Source organism: Pan troglodytes, chromosome 17 (assembly GCF_028858775.2).
Source record: "Pan troglodytes isolate AG18354 chromosome 17, NHGRI_mPanTro3-v2.0_pri, whole genome shotgun sequence".
NCBI lineage: Eukaryota > Metazoa > Chordata > Mammalia > Primates > Hominidae > Pan > Pan troglodytes.
The window spans coordinates 33,383,901-33,405,840 of record NC_072415.2 but is presented as its reverse complement, the minus strand read 5'-3'; the positions used below and the strand labels follow the sequence as shown (position 1 = coordinate 33,405,840).

The following is a 21,940-nucleotide window of genomic DNA, read 5'->3' as shown; positions in this document are numbered from 1 at the left end:
TTACACACCATGGAATACTCTGCAGCCATAAAAAATGATGAGTTCATGTCCTTTGTAGGGACTTGGATGAAACTGGAAACCATCATTCTCAGCAAAATATCGCAAGGACAAAAAACCAAACACCGCATGTTCTCACTCATAGGTGGGAATTGAACAATGAGAACACATGGACACAGGAAGGGGAACGTCACACACCGGGGACTGTTGTGGGGTGGGGGTAGGGGGGAGGGATAGCATTAGGAGATATACCTAATGCTAAATGATGAGTTAATGGGTACAGCACACCAACATGGCACACGTACACATACGTAACCTGCACGTTGTGCACATGTACCCTAAAACTTAAAGTATAATTTAAAAAAAAAAAACTCATAGTACAATGATCATAAACCACGACCATGCCATTATTATTACATTATTATTAGCTAAACCAGAGATCTTAATCAGATTTCACCAGCTTTTTCTCTAATGCCCTTCCCTGTTTCAAGGTCCCATATTACATTTTTGTGTTTTATGAGTCCCCTCTAATCTGTGACAGAAAGTTCCTCAGTCTTTCCTTTTCTGGCCTTGACACTCTTGATGATACTGTTCAGGTATTTTGTAGCATGTCCTTCCATTTGGCTTTATCTGGTATTTTCTCATGATGAGATTGAAATGAGGTGTTTTGACAAGAACATCACAGAAGTCATGTCATGTCTTTCTCGGTGCATCATGTCAGGGATCCCTGATGTTGATGCGTCTCTTTCCTGGTGATGTTAACCTTGATCACTTGCTCAAGGTGATGTCTGCTGGCTATCTCCACTGTGAAGTTACTGCTTTTCCCTTCGTAATTGATAAATATCTTGGGGGAAGATGCTTTGAGACTATACTAATATTTTGTTCCTCCTGAAACTCAACCACTGATTTTAGCATTCATTGTTGGGTCTTGTCTGCAACAGTTATAACTAAGGTGTTTGCCTAATAGTGATTTTTTTCTCTTTCCCTCTCTTCCTCTGCATTTACTAACTGGACTTCTGTACAGAAAGCTATCCCTTCTCACTCATTTATTTACTCAGTTATTTACATCATGGACTTTTAATTCTGTGGGTTGTATCCAACACTGTCATTTATCTTGTTACTCAAAGTTTTCCAGTTTGGGCCATTGGGAGTGCCTTCTGGCTGGCTTCTGTGTTCTTCTTACATACACCTCCCATCCCCAGCTTTATCTTACATATTCCCTGTCCCTGCCCTGCAAGGAGCTCTGGTTCCTTTTATTGGAGAATGGTATGTAGAAACGAAGATCTGGGCACTAGGTATGCTCATTGCTGCTGGAAAGAGTAGCATGTTTTTTTGTTTGTTTGTTTGTTTGTTTGTTTGAGATGGAGTCTTGCTCTGTCACCAGGCTGGAATGCAGTGGCGCGATCTCAGCTCACTGCAACCGCCGCCTCCCGGGTTCAAGCAGTTCTCCTGCCTCAGCCTCCCAAGGCACGTGCCACCACACCCAGCTAACCTTTTTGTATTTTTAGTAGAGACAGGGTTTCACCATGTTGGCCAGGTTGGTCTCGATCTCTTGACCTCGTGATCCGCCCACCTTGGCCTCCCAAAGTGCTGGGTTTACAGGCATGAGCCACCGCGCCCAGCCCAGTAGCGTGTTTTTAAAGGACCTAAAAGTTTTAAATAAAATGAGGGCCACAAGGTGAAATTATTCTTTATTAATTGTTCTCTTAACATCTTCTTAAATTTTCTCCTGAGACTGGTGAGCAGAGGGACCCAGAGCAAGGGAACTTAGGGGAAAGGAGGCAGTAATTAGGGAGGAGGAGGCCGGGAGGAGGAAGAAAGCATTTCATGGGATTACAGGAATGTCCCAACAGCCTCACTGTGACGAAGTCCGCTAATACTATTTCCTCCTCCTGTTTTTCAGAAAACGGTATTTTGTCTCCGAGTACACTCCCATCGATAGCAATATAGCTTTTTCTGTTAATGCAAGTGACAAAGGTAGGCATATTTGTCCATGAATAAAAGGGTTCAGATGATGCCGTCTGTCATGAGAGCATTCGTTTCCTCAGTGGGGTTGCAGCAGTGGGTGAGGTGGTGTGCCAGTGCCGAGGACACGGCTGCGACCAAGGCAGACATGGTCCTTGCCTTTGTGGCCCTACCATCTAGTCAGGGTGGCACAGCAGAACCAAGTAATTAATCATAGCTGGGGAGGCGCGAAAGCAGCAGGACAAGAGTGGGAATAGCAGGGTAGGGTTGAACCTCACCCTTCAGAGGCTCCTGTGTCGGCGTCTCCTCTGTGGGGTGGGAATAGCGCTCATTGAGGGCAGCCAACAAAGGTGGCTTTGCTGAGCAGATAGGTAGCCAAGGGCAGGGGTCTCATATGTGTCCCCAGGTGGGCTTGATTCCTGCCATGAGATAGCAACTAATGCTTTCCCTGTTCCGACTTTCAGGAACGGCTTGGCTCTTAACCTCCACCTTCCCTTCCTGTCCCGTTCTTCCAGGAGAGGCGTCCTGCTGTGACCCTGTCAGCGCAGCATTTGAGGGCTGCTTGAGGCGGCTGTTCACACGCTGGGGGTCTTTCTGCGTCCGAAACCCTGGCTGTGTCATTTTCTTCTCGCTGGTCTTCATTACTGCGTGTTCGTCAGGTCTGGTGTTTGTCTGGGTCACAACCAATCCAGTTGACCTCTGGTCAGCCCCCAGCAGCCAGGCTCGCCTGGAAAAAGAGTACTTTGACCAGCACTTTGGGCCTTTCTTCCGGACGGAGCAGCTCATCATCCGGGCCCCTCTCACTGACAAACACACTTACCAGCCATACCCTTCGGGAGCCGATGTACCCTTTGGACCTCCGCTTGACATACAGATACTGCACCAGGTAACCTGCTGTTTGAAGAAATAAGTCACTCTAGATGACCTTGTGGTTTGCTGGCTTTTACATGTTGACTACTGCTGGATGGGGATTTGGGGCTGAATGTCATGGTATATCTTGAAAATCTTAGCGTATAATGGCAAAGCTGCCTTTAAGTTAGGTTTCAAGAAAGTGAATGATGTTGAACTTAATGAAATATTTATTGTTGCTCACTTTTGTATTTACTTCAGATAGTAGACCTTGCCTTTTTCTTGAAATTGAGATGAGCAGAGAAAGAAGACTTCAGTGGCATTTCTCTATTGAGGCAGGATATATTTATTAGGAAGTCACCTTAGGAATTTGTGAAATGTTTTCTGTTGGTAACTGAAAGTAATATGCAAGGACCCAGAGGCATGAAGCCCTTACTGCTGTCCTGGGGGCTGAGGAAGGAGCTGCCAGATCACCATCCCTGATCCAACCTGTAGGAATGAACTTATCACTGCCTGAACATGGGCACCCAGCCTGTTTTTGGTGAGAGGCGCATTTGGGGCAAGATCCATCCCATTGCTCCTAGAAAGGCATGTAAACCTTCCCATTGTCCCTGTCACACTTGCCTTGGAGAACTATACCTGTGCATAAACTGTACCGGCTTCTTTTTTAATGAATGTATAATCACATGGTTTTTCCTTTAAACATTGCTCATGTCTACAAGAAAGTCTGAAATCTTGAAAAGCATTAAAATGGTCCCAAGACTTGAATAGAATCTTTTCTCTACCCAGTGACTGTCTGTTGCTTTTTCCAGCTTGTTGCTGAAGGTGAACAGCATAGTCATTTACCTCCAAGATCATCTTCTCTGTTAGGAAATAAGGGGACATGTATAAATGGCTGTAGTGCAGAGCAAGGCAAGAGGTTATGTGTTACTATTGAGAGGAGGGTCAGGGAGACCAGGATTCCCCCTCCACTCTCCCCTTTGGCCTGCTGGCCACCACTGGAGAACGGTGGAGGGGAGATGGTTGTGTGTCCTATGTTGATAGCTGTTCTGGTCATGGTGTTCCCCCCACCCCTCGCCGCCTCTGTGGACGCCTCTAACTAGTTTGCTGTTAGAGTGGGCCTGTGGCCTGACCAGTTTTCTTACTGTATTGCATCTTAATTCTCTCCCTCATCTTAGGAAGTATTTTCCCCAAATACTCTTTGTCTTCTGACCCTCAGGGCAATGCTGATTAATCAAGATCTGAGAGAAATGTGATGTGTTTCTGGGTTTGCTTATTTTTAAAATCTTCTTTCAGGTTCTTGACTTACAAATAGCCATCGAAAACATTACTGCCTCTTCTAACAATGAGACTGTGACACTTCAAGACATCTGCTTGGCCCCTCTTTCACCGTATAACACGAACTGCACCATTTTGAGTGTGTTAAATTACTTCCAGAACAGCCATTCCGTGCTGGACCACAAGAAAGGGGACGACTTCTTTGTGTATGCCGATTACCACACGCACTTTCTGTACTGTGTACGGTAAGTGGCAAGAGACAGTCATTGGTAGACACCATTCTTGGGTCTGACTTAGGGTACATGGGCATAAGCTTGTTTTATGAGCATAACCCAGAGGTGAGCAAACAGAACTAGACCTTGCCCTGTGAAGTTTACATCTTCTTTTTTTTTTTTTTTTTTTTTTTTTTTAGACAGGGTCTCGCTCTGTCACCCAGGCTGGAGTGCAGTGGCGCAATCTTGGCTCACTGTAACCTCTGGCTCCCGAGTTCAAGCGATTCTCAAACCTCAGCTTCCTGAGTAGCTAGGACTACAGGTGTGCGCCACCACGCCCAGCTAATTTTTGTATTTTCAGTAGAGATGGGGTTTCGCCATGTTGGCCAGGCTGGTCTCAATCTCCTGACCTCAGGCGATCTGCCCACCTCGGCCTCCCAAAGTGCTGGGATTACAGGCGTGAGCTTCCATGCCCAGCTGGAAGCTTACATCTTCATGGAGGGAGACGGATGATGAACACATAACGTATGCTATCATGCCAGCTAGAGATTAGTGCTATGAGGAGAAAAATAAGGCTGGACAGAGTGGGGGGTGCACTGCTTAAGCGTGGAGATGTGCACAAAGGGAGAGGAAAGGACAGCTGGGCACATCACAGGGATGAATGTTCCCAGCAGAACCAGCAGCAAGTGCAGAGCCCCGGTAGGGAGCTCTCGTGGTGTGTGATTGAGGAGTGCAGCTGCCTCTCACCCTTTACCTCGTGCCTGGGTCGCTAACACAGTGTCATGTATCACAGCCCCCCACAAGATTTAAAGATAGAAGAGCCTTTGGTGCCTTTTGTTCTGTCTCAGATATATAGCCCAGTCCCCTGTAGTGCCCCAGCTATTTGGGAGGCAGCCTCCCTCTGAGGAGTTGGGGCAGTATAGGTCTGCAGCTCCGCAGCTTTAGATTGGAGGGCCCTGCAGCTGCTTCCCTTAGGAGGCATGTCTAGCTGGGCAGGGTGCGTTTATAATTGGGAATAGTCACCCCAGGAAGCGGTGCTTTGGTGACCTGTAGGGGAATCTTAAGGCTTCTCCCAGTAGGGGAAGAGTAGCATGATGCCGGATAGGCCTACTCTCCCTGAATGCTTGGGACCTGGCCTTGGCCTAGGGACATTTGTTCAGCCAGTTGAGCAACCACAGTGGCTATTTCTTCAGCATGGGAACAGAGAAATTATTCCTTTTTGCCTTTAAGGACACTGCTCAGCCAACTACTTCTCAAGAGCTAAGGACTCTCACTTCTGGTTCTAAAGAACTTTGACCTTGAGTTCTGTTTGTTACTGGAGTAAGACTTTTTATGCAGTTGGGCTATATTTACTCTGTTTCAAGAATATGACCCCTAAAAACATGAGTTATACTCATGAAAACACAATAGCTTATGCTCCATACCCTAAACCGGCATTCTCCACAGGGTAGACGGTGCAGACGAGCCATGGATAATTTGAAGAAAAAAACATTTAATGTTACATAATTTTTATAATTGGACGACCATTTAATGTTACATAAATTTTATAGTTTACTCTCTGTGGCACAAGATAAAAGTCAACAAAAATGATGGGGGACACAGGTGCGTGAGCCTTGTGTTTCCTCAAAGCAGGCGTGGTTCCCACCAGTGTGGAAGCGGTACAGGGAGTGGCAGGTTCCTGGCGGCAGGGACCTGAATTGGTTTGTAGTTATGCTTGTGCACGTCCTCGTAACCCCAGTCTCGCCCTAGCGCTGTCCCCTTTCCTCTCCCTCCAGCTTTTCCTGGACTTTTTCACCTGAGGGTCCTGCAGTAATGGCAGGTGGCCTGCCCAGAATCATGCCCTGACCTGCTTCTTCTCCCCATTTTGTTTAAAGGCAGTGACAGCTACCAGTTACTCAGACTTGAGGCTTTATCCCTGAATTCTGCCTCGCCCTCGCCTTCCTCATGGGGTTCTTACGGGTCTGAGCCTCTGGATGGTCTCTCAGATTTCTGCTGTGGATGAAGGGACTCAGCTGCTCACTGCAGGTCACCTGACCTCCCTCATGCCGTCACCCATCCGCTCTGACGGGTGGGTCGTATGCAGAAGCTTCTCAGCACCTGGCCAAGTTGTAGCTGATGGTCTGTCTGAAAATGCTGGTTCCCTCTCCACTGGCCAACTGTCTGTCTGCACTGCACTGCCAGTTGCCTCTTGCCTGGGCCATTGCGCTAACATCTCCACTTACTGTTCCACCTCCTTCCTGTTTCTTTGCCATTTCCAGACCTTCCACTTTGCCACACAAGCTATCTTTGTAAAACAGCTCATGACATTTCTTTCCCAGAAATCTCTAATTGTTCCCCAGTGCCTCCAGAATAAAAATCCAAACTACTTAACTGGCACTGAGTCCTTTTATTTTGCATTTGTCTGTCCATTACTCTTCCCAGACCGGCCCCCTCCTTCAGGAGCCCCCTTGGTGGGCACCCCATGCTCTAGGACAGGACATCTTTCCTTTGAATTATTTTTTTTTTTTAAGAGATGGGATCTTGCTATGTTGTCCAGGCTGGACTCAAACTCCTGGGTTATAGCCATCCTTCTGCCTCAGCTTCCTGAGTAGCTGAGATTAGGTGTGCCGCCATACCCGGCATACAGGACTTGCCAAACCACCATCTTGCTCTCATTCCCTCTCACTGTTCTCTCTCCCTCCCTTTTTCCTCCCACAGTTGTAATTGTGTGAGACACCCTTTTGTCCTCCCTCTTTGGTGAAATCCCCCTCATCCTCGGAGCTCTGGGTCTGTACAGTCTCTTCCTCTTGGCTATAATTTTGCCTTTTAGTGTTTGCTCCCTCCTCTGTGCCTGCGTAGCACCATGCACCATGTGCCATTGATGGCACTGGGCTGTATTTGCCTGCCTCTTGCCCAGTGATTCTGAGCTCCCAAAGGTGAGTGCTGAGCTGTATTATTCAACTGAGAAACCTCGGGGCCCATGTTGTCCTTAGAATACAGCCAGCCTCATCAAATGTTCACTGTGTAAATGTTTAGGTCCCTGATGTCTTGAGGCCCTTCTAACTGGGAGGTGTTTTCTAAACTTTTTGGCAGGGCTCCTGCCTCTCTGAATGATACAAGTTTGCTCCATGACCCTTGTCTGGGTACGTTTGGTGGACCAGTGTTCCCGTGGCTTGTGTTGGGAGGCTATGATGGTAAGTAAGAGAAGCTTTGACTTTTCCTTTTAGATAAAGTCATCTCGGTTTTGTCATTAGCATCAGGTGGTAATTATGAAGATTTCATAAATTGGGCAGTTTTGTTAATTTCTTACCTCTTGAATCCCAGAATAGTATCTTCTTTGGCTTTGGGTTTGGGTTTCATTCCAGATTTAAAAGAAGTGGATTGGGTTAGCCATTTTTAGGTCACACATGCCTTTGAGAAGCTGTCGAAGGCTAAGTACCTTTCCCCAGAATAATGCAATTGCAAACCTCTGCATTGTTGTTCAGCTTGAAGGAGGTCATGGGCCTTCGAAGTTCATTTATAGACCCTCTAGGGAGCTCATGGACCTCAGGTAAGAACCTCTGTGATAGAGAAAAGATAGTATGTGAGGTATGTGGAAAAAGAAACAAAGTTGATGGATTTTTCTTCTAAGCCAGTCAGTTGAGTATTTGGACACTCTTACAGTGTGAAGAGCAGCTGGTTTGCTCTTTCCTGGTTCCTGTAGCACTTTAGAACCAATTGTACTTGACAAAATGAGGTGATTATTCATGTGACACCTTTGGCATCTTAAGCCAAATTACAGGCTCAACAGGTTTTGCCCAGCCAGTTAAGAATCCAGATAGGTTTTCTTCTCCTCACTCGGTGGCAGGGGAGAAGTTGCAATCTGTATTTAAAATTTACTGTGCATCAGAGAGGAAAATGCCATTTCTAATTGTTGGAAAAGGGATGGTGTCAGCAACTGGCTAGCCATAGGGGAAACAATTGACTTTGATCTCTGACTTGTTTATTTCACCAAAATAAATTCCAGATGGATAAAAGATTGAAATGTAAGAACTGGGCCGGGCACGGTGGCTCACACCTGTAATCCCAGCACTTTCGGAGGCCGAGGCGGGTGGATCACAAGGTCAGGAGATCGAGACCATCCTGGCTAACACAGTGAAACCCTATCTCTACTAAAAATATTCTTTAAAAAATTAGCTGGGTGTGGTGGCAGGTGCCTGTGGTCCCAGCTACTCGGGAGGCTGAGGCAGGAGAGTGGTGTGAACCCGGGAGGCGGAGCTTGCAGTGAGCCAAGTTCAAGTCACTGCACTCCAGCCTGGGCGACAGAGCGAGACTCCATCTCAAAAAAAAAAAAAAAAAGAAAAGAAAAGAAATGTAAGAACTGGAAGAAAATTCAGGAGGCATTTTTAAAAATAATTTTTAAGTGGAAAAGATATTTCTAAGCAAGACACAAAACTCAGAAGCCCGAAAAGGAAAGACTGATGAATTTGAGTACATGAAAATTTTCATTTGTGGAGAACAGACATACAGTTAAAAAAAACAAAACTGGGCCGAGAGTTATTCATGCCTGTAATCCCAGCACTTTGGGAGGCAGAGGCGAGCACATCACTTGAGCTAGGAGTTTGAGACCAGCCTGAGCAACATGGAGAAAACCCGTCTCTGCAAAAAATACAAAAATTAGCTGGGCATGGTGGTGCATGCTTGTAGTCCCAGTTACTCGGGAGGCTGAGGTGGGAGGATCACTTGAGCCCAGGAGGTTGAGGCTGCAGTAAGCTGAGATTGCACCACATTCCAGCCTGGGTGACAGAGCGAGACCTTGCCAGAAAAAAAAAAAAAAAAAAAAAACTGGACAAAAATATTAGTATGCATGGCAGGCAGCATTTTCTTAATAAATAAAGATCTCATCTCAGCCTGGCCAAAATGTGAAACCCTGTCTCTACTAAAAACACACAAAAAAATTAGCCACACGTGGTGGTGTGTGCCTGTAGTCCCAGCTACTCGGGAGACTGAGGCAGGAGAATCACTTGAATCCTGGAGGTGGAGTTTGCAGTGAGCCGAGATCATGGCATTGCACTCCAGCCTGGGCGACAAGAGCAAGACTCCATCTTAAAAAAAAAAAAAAAAAAAAAAAAAGTTGTGAAAAAAAGATCAACAACCTGAAAGAAAAGTGGGTGAGGTCATGTGAAAGTTAACAAAAGAAGAAATACAAAAAAAAGGTTTTTATTTTATTTTTCAGAGACAGAGTCTTGCTCTGTTGCCCAGGCTGGAGTGCAGTGGCATGATCTCGGCTCACTGCAACCCCTGCCTCCCAGGTTCGAGCAATTCTTCTGCCTCCACCTCCTGAGTAGCTCGGATTACAGGCATGTATCACCAGGCCCAGCTAATTTTTTGTATTTTTAGTAGAGACACGGTTTTGCCTTGTTGCCCAGACTGGTCTTGAACTCCTGACCTAAGGTGATCCACCCACCTTGGCCTCCCAAAGTGCTGGGATCATAGGCATGAGCCACCACGCCCAGCCTCAGTAAATATTTTCTTGACTAAAGTAATGAAAAGGGAGGCCAAGGCAGGAGGATTGCTTGAGCCTGAGAAGTCAAGGCTTCAGTAAACCATGATTGTGCCACTGCACTCCAGCCAGGGCAACAGAGTGAGATCCTGTCTCTAAAAAAGAAGAAAAAAAGGAATGAAAAATAGTTAAGCTTCTTTGGAAGGCAGTTTGGGAGAATTTATCAAAATTAGAAATATACATAGTTTTTGATTCATTGATTATGCTTTAAGAATTGATTCTAGCCAGGTGCAGTGGCTCATGCCTATAATCCCAGCACTTTGGGAGGCCAAAGCAGGAGGATTGCTTGAGCCCAGTAGTTCAAGTCCAGCCTGGGCAACATGACAAAATCCCATCTCTACATAAATACAAAAATTAGCCAGCAATGGTGGTGCACACCTTTAGTCCCAGCTACTGGGAGGCTGAGGCAGGAGGATTGATTGAGTTCGGGTGGTCAAGGCCACAAAAAGCCATGATTGCACCACTGCACTTCAGCCTGGGCAACAGAACAAGACACTGTCCCCTGTCCTGCCCCCCACCCCAAAAAAAGAAAAAAGATTTATTTCTACAAGTATGTGTTTTACACGTTAAAATATTTATAGGCTATTTATAGTAACTTTGTAATAGAAAAAATTGCAAAACTACTCATCAGTTGTGGGGGGATTGGCTAAAGTATACCAGAAAATACTGTAGGAAAAGAATAAGGAAACTCTTTATGGAGCAGTCTCCAAGATACAAAATTTTAAAATGTAATGTGCAGAATAGTATTTTACTGTTTGTGTGGTTAAGAGGGAAAGGGGAAGAATCTGTGTTTGCTTGTGTGTGTGTGTGGAGTGGCTCTGGAAAGATTCGCAGATGGTCACAGTATGGGGAGGAGAACTAAGACAATGAAATAGATGTTGGAGAAGGAGAGAGAATTTTCAATAAACACTTTTCTGTTCTGTTTGAAATTGTTAACATGCATGTACTGTATCCTTTAAAAAAAAAAAAAAAAGAGTTACTCTTCCTGAATGATAACCATGCCTACCTCGGATAAAAAATCCTCTTTATTCATTAACTGAAGTACATAAAGACTATTTCAGCAAACTCTTGTTTAATTCTTAGAGCCCAGAGATACAGTCCATAGCTCCAGTGAGAAATCTGTGTTGTGATTTTTCCCCTGGTATGTGTCTAATTTTCTGCATGCTTGTAATCTGCTTTTTGATGTCACATTTTTCCTTTCTAGATCAAAACTACAATAACGCCACTGCCCTTGTGATTACCTTCCCTGTCAATAATTACTATAATGATACAGAGAAGCTCCAGAGGGCCCAGGCCTGGGAAAAAGAGTGAGTCACTCATGGGTGTGAGCAGACTGTCCTTGCATTGTGGGAAGCTAGACACTTGCAGCAAGCACTTAAACTTCATTTTCTAAATTAACCAATGGCAGATCTGAGTTACGTAGTTTTGTTCACTTGGTGCTAATGATGCTAAGAAGAAACTGTAAACACATTTACCTTTGAGCAGGTGCTTTAAACAGCTCTCCCTCCACAGGAATGCAAAAGTGTGCAAAAAAAGGTTCCTTGCATTGTTTTTACTTGTTTCATTTATTTTTTGAGACTGGGTTCACTTTTGCCCAGGCTGGGGTGCAGTGACTGAATCTCAGCTCACTGCAGCCTCAACCTCCTAGGCTCAAGTGATCCTCCCACCTCAGCCTCCCGAGTAGCTGAGACTACACGTGCATGCCATCACACCCAGCTAATTTTTGTATTTGTCTGTAGAAACAGGGTTTTGCCATGGTGCCCAGGCTGGTCTTGACCTACTAACCTCAGGTGATTCACCCTCCTCGGCCTCCCAAAGTGCCGGGATTACAGGTGTGAGCCACTGCACCCAGCCACCTGCATTGTTTTCTAACAGCAAAACTTGGGAGCATGCTGAATGTATTTAATAAGGAATGAATACAATAGAATATTGTGCTGTCATAAAAGACAGTGAAGTAAATAAATGGTCCATGATGTATATTTGTATAAATATATATTGTTTATGCTGCTGTCCATGCTTAGAAAAAAATATCAAGCAAATGACCTCAGAAATTAACTGTGTTTGTGACCTCTAGAGAATGGGAAGAGAGGACTTAGGAGGCCAGGTTGCACTTTATGCCCTCCAGTACTTTTAAAAAATTGTTTTACTGAGATATGGTACATGTATCATGCAGTTCACCCACTTAAAGTATACAGTTCAGGCTGGGAATGTTGGTTCACACTTGTAGTCCCAGCACTTTGGGAGGCCCAGACGAGAGGCTCACTTGAGGCCGGGAGTTCAAGACCAGCCTAGGCAATGTTTGCATGTCTCTAAAAAAAAAAAAAAAAGAAGAAAAAAGGAAAATTTAAAAAGAAAAAAAAGCGTACAATTCAGTAGCTTTACTATATTCACGTGTATGTGCAGCCATCACCACAGTCAATTTTAGGAACATTTTCATTACTCCACAATAAAACTCTGTACCCTTTAACTAACACCCTCCATCTTTTCATCCTCCTATCCACAGCCCTAGGCAACCACTAAAATACTGTCTCTGGAGATTTTCCTATTCTGGACTTTTATGTGCATAGAATAATATGTGGACTTTTTTGTCTGGCTCTCATTGAACATAATATTCTCAAGGTTGGTTCATGTTGTGGCATGTATCAGTACTCCATTCCTTTTCATTCCATTGTATGGATATACCACATTGTGTGCATTTATCAACTGACGAACACTTGGGCTGTTTCCATTTTGGCTATTATGAATAATGCTGCTATGAACACTTGAGTACAAGTTCTTGTGGTTGTGAGTTTTCATTTCTTTTGGGTACATACCTAGTAGTAGAATTGCTGAGTCATAGGGTAAGTCCACCTTGAATAGTTTGAAGAACTGCCAGACTGTTTTCCAAAGTGGCTATAGCGCTTTACGTCACCACCAGCAGTCCATGAAACTTCCAATTCCTTCGCATCCTCGTCAACACTTTTTATTATCTGACTTTGTGATTCTAGCTATCTTCATGGGTGTGAAGTGGTATCTCATTGTGGTTTTGATTTAGTAGACTGAATGCATTTCTTTTTTTTTTTTTTTTTTTTTTTGAGACAGAGTCTTGCTGTGTCATCCAGGCTGGAGTGCAGTGGCATGATCTCAGCTCGCTGCAGCCTCTGCCTTCCAGGTTCAAGTGATTCTCGTGCCTCAGCCTCCCAAGTAGCTGGGATTACAGGCACCTGCCACCACGTCCGGCTAATTTTTGTATTTTTAGTAGAGACGGGCTTTCACCATGTTGGCCAGGCTAGTCTCGAACTCTTGACCTCAGGTGATCTGCCAGCCTCAGCCTCCCAAAGTGCTGGAATTACAGGCATAAGCCACTGAGCCCAGCCCTAAACTTACTTTAATTCAGCATGTATGGAACCTTAGCTGTAATCTGATAGTCTCCAGTGTGGAAGACCCTAATGCAGTGGCTGGGCATGGTGCCTGTCATTCCAGCACTTAGGGATGTGGAGGCAGGAGGAATGCCTTGAGGCCAGGAGTTTGAGACCAGCCTGCACAACATGGCAAAGACCCCATCTCTACAAAAAATTTTTAAAATTAGCCAGGCATGGGGATACGTCTCTGTAGTACCAGCTACTCAAGAGGCTAAGGCAGGAGGATCCCTTAAGCTGAGGAGTTTGAGGCTGCAGTGAGCTGTAATAGTGCCACAGTACTCCAGCCGAGGCAACAGAGCGAGACTCTATTTCAAAACAGGAACAAAAGCAAACAAAGGATCCTAATGCAGGATAAAGGTTAAGAAAACATGGCCTTTGAGCGGGGCACAGTGGCTCACGCCTGTAATCCCAGCACTTTGGGGAGGCTGAGGCAGGTGGATCACTTGAGGTCAGGAGTTTGAGACTAGCCTGGCCAACATGGTGAAACCCTGTCTCTACTAAAAATACCAAAATTAGCCGGGCCTGGTGGCGCACGCCTGGAGTCCCAGCTACTCAGGAGGCTGGGGCAGGAGAAGCACTCAAACCCGGGAGGTGGAGCTTGGAGTGAGCTGAGATTGCGCCATTGCACTTCAGCCTGGGCGACAGAGCGAGAATCCGTCTCAAAACCAAGAAAAAGAAAACGTGGCCTTTGTATCGTGAAAGTTAGGAAGAAGTTTCTTACTTAGCTGTCAGTTAGTTTAACTAAAAACATAACATTTTGCTTACCTTTTAGGTTTATTAATTTTGTGAAAAACTACAAGAATCCCAATCTGACCATTTCCTTCACTGCTGAACGAAGTATTGAAGATGAACTACGTCGTGAAAGTGACAGTGATGTCTTCACCGTTGTAATTAGCTATGCCATCATGTTTCTATATATTTCCCTAGCCTTGGGGCACATCAAAAGCTGTCGCAGGCTTCTGGTAAGCCGGGGGGGTGGGTATGTTCTAGAGGTTAACAGCAGTGCACAGTGTAACGTCAAATTTTTGCCTCTTTATTCTTATTCCATTATGTTTAAAACTGCCATAAATTCCCCCATGTTTTAATTGTATGTAACGTTTCTGTTGCCTACATCTATTTTCTTCATTCCAACTTTTTGGTTTATCTTAAAGTTTATTTCACATAATCCAGTTTTTTCTTATTTGTCCAGTCCATCACCTAAGAATGCAAACTCATAACATGTGTTGCCCGGGCAGACCTAGAAATGTTTACAAGTCCTCTCTGAAACACAGAATTGTACATTCACCTCTAGGTTTAATACAGCCCTGTAAAGTAAAAAGGAGGACCTTTTAGTAACAAGTGGGACAGACAACCCCGTAACTAACTGGTGATTGTGTCTGTCGCCCCTCTCAGGTGGATTCGAAGGTCTCACTAGGCATCGCGGGCATCTTGATCGTGCTGAGCTCGGTGGCTTGCTCCTTGGGTGTCTTCAGCTACATTGGGTTGCCCTTGACCCTCATTGTGATTGAAGTCATCCCGTTCCTGGTGCTGGCTGTTGGAGTGGACAACATCTTCATTCTGGTGCAGGCCTACCAGGTATACTTCCATATTCTCACAGGGCTCAGCATCTGTTCAAGTTTCAGGGTCTGTGAATGGCTCCTGGGCTCCGCATTCGTGAGTGTGGCCTGTGAGGGTGTTTCGTTTCCTTTCCCTGTGTGGCTCATCGGTCGTCTTGACTTGCTGTGGACATCTTAGGATCAAGAATTTCACCCCTCTTTTTGGTTGTTGAAATAGTAGATATAAAGTAAGAATTGTGTTTTAAATTGTATCTTTAAATAGTGTCTTTTAATAGTATCTTTTCATTTTAAATAGTATCATGTGTACAAGAAGGGCTAACACACTTTTGGAAAAGATTTTGGGTACGACTGCTGTTAAAATGATGTTCAGCATAGTATAGAATGTTAGATTCATTTTGCCCAAAGGTACCACTAAAAAGGCAAAAGGTCACCACGTGTCCCGCTGCTGTAGAAGGTGGTCTCAGTCGTCCTGTAGACCTGACCTGGGCGGAGACTCAGTGCACATGAGAGTGATGTTCACTGGTCCAGTCCCCTGCCGCCTGTGTTCCGAGTGTTTTCCTGATAATGTGGCTGGCTCAGCTTTCCCTTTAGTTTCTCACTTGGTACCTAGCTCCGTAGTGCAGAAATACTCTGAGAACATTGGAGTCCCCCACCGAAGTTTATATGCTTAGAAGACACTGCTAATCGTCTACTAATCATTTATTTTTACCCTTGAGTTAACACAAGGCAGCAAGAAATGGCGTTGTTATTGAGAAATTTTAATGTCGCATAATTTTTTTTTTTTTTTTTTTTTAAGAGAGATGAACGTCTTCAAGGGGAAACCCTGGATCAGCAGCTGGGCAGGGTCCTAGGAGAAGTGGCTCCCAGTATGTTCCTGTCATCCTTTTCTGAGACTGTAGCATTTTTCTTAGGTAATTATGCTTTCAATCCTACCAGTCCTGTAGTCTGCTGAGCCTGGAGAAAGAAGGAGCTGACTACCTGAACATGTCCCTTTGTGTTGCTTCCTTTTTTTTTTTTTTTCTCTGAGACGGAGTCTCACTCTGCCACCTAGGCTGGAGTGCCGTGGTGCAATCTCGGCTCACTGCAGCCTCCGCCTCCCGGGTTCAAGCGATTTTCCTGCCTCAGCCTCCCAAATAGCTGGGATTAAAGGCACGTACCACCACGCCGTTAATTTTTTGCATGTTTAATAGAGACGGGGTTTCACCATGTTGGCCAGGCTGTTCTCGAACTCCTGACCTCAGGTGATCTACCTGCCTCGGCCTCCCAAAGTGCTGAGATTACAGGCGTGAGCCCCCGCGCCCAGCCCGTGTTGTCTCCTTTTTTTAAGCTTTGTTCTGCACTGGGAAAGTATCACTGGACCACAGAAAAATTGGCAGCAGTAACTTAGGTGTGATTTTGCAAGTGGCTTCCTTCTCATTTAACTGTCAGGACAGCATTGATGTTGGGGTTCAGGGTGAAAGAGACCTAGAGTTCGTCTTGCCACTTTCCCCTTTTGGTAGCCACTGGGAATGTTGATAGTTGAAAATGGCATCCTTGAGTAGCCACTGAATCCTTCTCCACATGACACTCTTAAGCAGCAGCTCCCAAATCCACAGGCACTCGCTTACAAGATGTTTGCCGTTGTTTTCATAGGCAGTCTTTCTCTTCTGTGCACACAACTCATTGGGGAAGCAGCCTTGTTAATGACCAGAAGCTCTTGACTCACCACATTACAAGGAGCCAGAATAAGCTGGAACAAAGTCAGCACTTCTGTGTTTCTTTCACATAGAGAATCATCAAATAGACCCACTAGTGGGGCTGTCTGCCCCATGTCTGAAGTGTAGTAAGAGCAAAGTGACTCTGTCCACTATAGGGGAGGCTGGACTGGAATCACTCAGTCCAAAGAAGACCATCCACGGGCCACAAACTGCAATGCCTACATGGCTGGGAGGTCAGCTTAATCAGGGCCATTGTAAGGTCATTGTAGGTGGTAGTCTTTCACCACAGATACACTGCTAGCTTGTTATTCTTCATCTCCACAAAGCCATGTGCTTTTGAAACCTGTAGCCCTGTAGTTCCTTTTGACAAACACAGGTGCAGAAAAAAAAAAAAAGAAAAAACTTTCTTTTTTTCACTACTATTATAAGAAAACCAGTGCAAGTGTGATGATAATAGCAGCAGAGACTGTGCCTCAAGGTTGGAGTGACCTTGGGACAGTAGGAGTGAGTAGGGATCGTGGCACCCCAAGTGCACGTGTCCTATCTAAAAAGACAGTTATGTGTGTGGCCAACCCAGTGCTACAAGGTCTGTGTTGTTGTTGTTGTTGTTGTTTTTCTTCCAAGCAAAGCTGTGAATCTAGATTTTTGTGTAAAATGCCATTGTTAAATATTGGCAACTTATAAAAAAAAGTTTTTTAATCTTAAGATGGGTTGATACAGTGTGGGCTAAACAGGAACCATCTGATTCATGGGCTGCCAGTTTGCAGTTTCCAAGTCTTACCCTCATGCCTTTGATCCTCACTCGATTGTCGATTACCTCTTAACTAAACTGGGAGGCTAGTAGTGTTGATGTAATAAATGGAAAATACTGTCCATTTCTTACAGTGAAGCACAGAAAGTACTATAAGAAATGGCCTGTATTAGTGGTTCTCAAATTTTAATGTGCGTGAATTTGCTGTGAACCTGAGTATAGTAGAATTGGGGTTGAATTCCTGTCATAACTAGGATGGGGCTTCCCAAATGGTCTGGTGCTGAGTGCGCTTTGAAAAGCACTGGCTTATCACCTCCTGTCCCACTTCTGGTGTAATGTCCAGCCGCAGCATGCCTTCTCATGCGTTTGGCCTGTGCTGGCTCCTTGTATCTGTACATGCACATGAACATAAGACCTGCAGAGAGCCCCCGGCTGTAAACAGAAGTGACGCAGAGCCCTTCTCTCCCCGACAGGAGCATTGTCCGTGATGCCAGCCGTGCACACCTTCTCTCTCTTTGCGGGATTGGCAGTCTTCATTGACTTTCTTCTGCAGATTACCTGTTTCGTGAGTCTCTTGGGGTTAGACATTAAACGTCAAGAGGTAAGTTGGTGCCAGGATTATAGTCTATTTAATTTGAGTCTAGAATCTAGAGGAAGCAGCTAGTGGTATGTCTAACCTTTGTTTCCCTCTGTCCCCTCAGAAAAATCGGCTAGACATCTTTTGCTGTGTCAGAGGTGCTGAAGATGGAACAAGCGTCCAGGCCTCAGAGAGCTGTTTGTTTCGCTTCTTCAAAAACTCCTATTCTCCACTTCTGCTAAAGGACTGGATGAGACCAATTGTGGTATGAGCTTATCTGTGGTTTTTCTCTTTCCTCTCACTGAAACAGATTATCACATGCCTTCTAAGAAGCCAGACAGCCTGGGAAGGAGATTCTTAAAGCTGTTAAAATGTATCTAAAAAAAAAGCAAAAGCAAATATGGAACAGTAGATAAAATGTTTTTCCCGTGAGCTTTTATCAGTCCATATAAACAAGAGTTTTAAGTTTTTTATTTTGAAATAGTTTCAGATTCACAGAAAGTTGCAAAGAAACTTTTATTTTTCCTCTTAATAATGAGGAAATAGAAGCCAAGAGAGGTGAAGTGGTTTGCCCCAAGTCACTCAGCCCGTAAGTGGCAGAGTCAGGATTTGCACCCAGGAATTTGGACTCCTGGTGCTGTGGTCTCACCCACTGCCCTGTACTCCCTATTAGCCTGTCATTTAAGCTTTTCCATTTTAAAAAATCCTGCTTTTTGTGTGTGCTTAAGATTTTATTTCTGGTCGTAAGCTTATTTACTAAGCAGTCTCTGTCTTATGATTCATCTTTTGTTCCAGATAGCAGTATTTGTGGGTGTTCTGTCATTCAGCATCGCAGTCCTGAACAAAGTAGATATTGGATTGGATCAGTCTCTTTCGATGCCAGATGTAAGATGACTTCCTTTTTTTTTTTTTTTTTTTTAAACTTCTTTAGCTGATGATGAATACATTTTTCAAAACATGCACTTGGGTGTTTCAAGCAAGTGCCTGCTTCTAACTGCGAATGGTGACAGGGTTTCCAGGGTTAGGAGAACTGTCGCAGTGCACTGCTGGTGTGGGCTGTCTGGCATTCTGACTGAGCCCCTCTGGGCACAGCTGCAGAACACGAATAACCAGTCTTATGAGGTTACTTTATGAGATGCTCTCCTGATTGTGGGGCTAGCAGGAGGAGCACCCTGCGGCCCTTGGGGGAAGACTGGTGGTGTTAGGAATCATGAGTCCAGCTGGAGGCATCTCAGCCAGGAACCTCCTGGCACCCTCTTATTCTCCGTGATCCTCGCCTTGCTTAGTTACTATCAGAGTGTTCACACTCTCTCCTATTCTTTTATCTTTCTTTCAGGACTCCTACGTGGTGGATTATTTCAAATCCATCAGTCAGTACCTGCATGCGGGTCCGCCTGTGTACTTTGTCCTGGAGGAAGGGCACGACTACACTTCTTCCAAGGGGCAGAACATGGTGTGCGGCGGCATGGGCTGCAACAATGATTCCCTGGTGCAGCAGATATTTAACGCGGCGCAGCTGGACAACTAGTCAGTACCACCTTGTCTTGTACTTCAGAAGCAGTGGAGGAGGCTCTCAGCCAGGCAGTCAGCTCAGGCCTGAAATGTCTCACTGAAAATAGACTTTCTTGGAAAAGTTGTTTTTATGCAAAATGTATGTTAAATCTGGCTTTACCTTAACAAAACCTTTGAAAGGACTAATTTACCACCTAATACTTTGAAGGCTTTTTTCATTAAGTGCTCATGTAGTTTTTCTTTTGACTGTTAGCAGTATAAAATGTAGAAAAGGAAGTTAGGTTTTAAGAAAAAGTACTGAAACTAAAGACTTCCTCCCTGTGGAGCAGGTCAGTAACCCTGTCTGTCCTCTCTAGTACCCGAATAGGCTTCGCCCCCTCGTCCTGGATCGACGATTATTTCGACTGGGTGAAGCCACAGTCGTCTTGCTGTCGAGTGGACAATATCACTGACCAGTTCTGCAATGCTTCAGGTACTTTCTCCTTTACCAAATCTTTCCCGTTTTGCTGAAAATTTTTCAAATTATCATTTAAAAATCATTTGCATCGTGCCTCAGTTTATACCTATTTGTATATCAAAGCTGGGTCTCCCTGTGTCATCATTCCTTTCCTCAGTCATTCATTCTGAAATTGTCATGTTGTTCCTGGCTCAGACAGCCACCCTCGGGGCTGCAGGCTGAACAAGGTCCACATGTTCAGAGTGTGGTTTCCAGATAAGGTTTCTCATCCTGTTCTAACTCCAGCGATTGCCTCTCAGGATTGGTATCTGGCCTTAGCTTCTCAGAGGAGGGCTTTTCTTTATCACTTTACCCTGTGGTTTTGTAGGAGCGTTGAGGTTGCCCTGGAATTTTCTTAATAAAAACATAGAAGCCCCGGGCTCTGACCAGTCAAGGCCATACTTGAAGGAGGAGATCTACTTCAGGGCAGAAAATGATGCATAGTATGCCTAAGATGAAAATGGTACTTCAGATTCAATAAACTATGAGTGACATGTGGCTGAAGCTTTTAGTTAAGGGGAAAGATTATCCCTCACTAGTAAGGAAAGTAATCGATAGAGAAGAAAGTAATGCCCCTCACTGTCAGTATTTTTAAATGTTTTACAAAAAATCTGGAGACCTATTCTTCTAACAGTCCTCCCTGCATGTCTCCGCCAGTGGTTGACCCTGCCTGCGTCCGCTGCAGGCCTCTGACTCCGGAAGGCAAACAGAGGCCTCAGGGGGGAGACTTCATGAGATTCCTGCCCATGTTCCTTTCGGATAACCCTAACCCCAAGTGTGGCAAAGGGTAAGTGCTGCTGCCATTGCAGATAAGCATCCACTGCAACTTTAATTTGCAGTAGAAAACTAGGAGAGGACTGGGCTAAGACAGTTGCATGGGAACGTCTCTTCTCCGCCCCACCCTGTCCTGGTCTTTTGGTGGAAGCAGGAAAACCGAAAACACCTTTTTAAGAAAATGCCTCATAGTGTTCAACTGATTCTGTCTTAGCGTGGGCATTCACATCTCATGCTCTCTCTGTGTCCTGGCCCCCTGGGCATGAGAATGAACGCAGATTCCTGTGCACATTCCGAGCGGGGCTGAGGGAGAGGACGGCCTGCTGGTAATCCAGGCCTGAAGGAACTCGGCCTGTTCACTTGTACTGATGGCAGCTGGGGCGTGATCTTAGCTTTAGTAACATTATCCCACATTAAGGTTGCGATCCTTTTAGCCTCGTCATGCTCCTTGCCAGCCCATCCATGTATAGGGTTATGGGCCATCTCACTCCCCCATCCAGCCAGGCAGCCAGTTACCCACGGAAGCCAGATATATGGCCCAAAAATGGTGATGATGACCGGAAGTCTCTGGCCTTGATTTGGAAGCTTTGGGAGGTGGAAGATGAGTATCCCCATGTATGTTAGGTAAACCCTGAACTTAGGTTTTTCATAAGAACATACATCTGACCAGAGTCATATCAGTGAATCATTTATATCATGCATGTGCTTTGAGACCTATTCGAGGTATCATGGGATGACTCCCCCTAAAAGTTAAGTAGAAATGAATCTTGCAGCTTGATTTACTCACTGACTGGATGCTTTGGCCTACGTAAAATAAGTTGAAGTAGATTCAGTTTTTCTGAAGGCAGTAGCCACCGTTCCTGGGGAGCCTCCAGGGTGCCAGCGTCATGCCAGGCACTTCCTGACATTATTCCATTTCTCATCACGCAGCCTATGAGTAGGTGGTGGTATACCCATTTACAGAAGAGGAGACTGGGGCTCAGAGGAGGTCATTTTGCTCGGGGTTACATGACCAGTAAGTGGCAGGGCTGAGGCTGTTCCCAGGGCCCTTGCCTGCTTCCTGTTACACAACAGGACTGAGTAAACCCCGTACATTTGATTATACATGAAACCAGGTGGAGAAACAGCAGCTATGTACCAAAGAACCCAGAGCAATCGAGAAAAGCCCATCTGGCCAGGCGAAGTGGCTCACACCTGTAATCCCAGTACTTTGGGAGGCCGAGGTGGGCAGATCACCTGAGATCACCTCAGGAGTTCAAGACTAGCCTGGCCAACATGGCAAAACCCTGTCTCTACTAAAAAAATACAAAAGTTAGTTGAGCGTGGTGGCAGGTGCCTGTAATCCCAGCTATTC

The 21,940-nt window shown here is 45.2% G+C and overlaps 1 protein-coding gene across 6 annotated transcripts in view; it reads left to right on the top strand.

Annotated features, from left to right (window-relative positions):
* The window catches only part of NPC1 (NPC intracellular cholesterol transporter 1), a 55,216-nt gene that overhangs the window by 27,594 nt on the left and 5,682 nt on the right, over positions 1-21,940 (top strand). For 4 of the 6 annotated variants that reach the window (XR_010152050.1, XM_024350989.3, XM_063796032.1 and 1 more), the window contains 14 exons: positions 1,901-1,974; positions 2,478-2,848; positions 4,108-4,334; positions 7,374-7,474; positions 11,027-11,129; positions 13,996-14,185; positions 14,616-14,798; positions 15,576-15,690; positions 17,701-17,828; positions 17,929-18,069; positions 18,600-18,689; positions 19,141-19,331; positions 19,673-19,788; positions 20,470-20,599. Coding sequence is in view for 5 of the 6 variants with exons in the window: in XM_024350989.3 (XP_024206757.2) it covers positions 1,901-1,974; positions 2,478-2,848; positions 4,108-4,334; positions 7,374-7,474; positions 11,027-11,129; positions 13,996-14,185; positions 14,616-14,798; positions 15,576-15,690; positions 17,701-17,828; positions 17,929-18,069; positions 18,600-18,689; positions 19,141-19,331; positions 19,673-19,788; positions 20,470-20,599 (2,160 nt within the window). In the remaining variant the exon portion in view is untranslated. Of the gene's footprint in view, positions 1-1,900; positions 1,975-2,426; positions 2,849-4,107; positions 4,335-7,373; positions 7,475-11,026; positions 11,130-13,995; positions 14,186-14,615; positions 14,799-15,575; positions 15,691-17,700; positions 17,829-17,928; positions 18,070-18,599; positions 18,690-19,140; positions 19,332-19,672; positions 19,789-20,469; positions 20,600-21,940 lie in introns of all 6 variants that reach the window. The other 2 variants (XM_024350988.3, XM_063796031.1) reach the window with 1 other exon arrangement.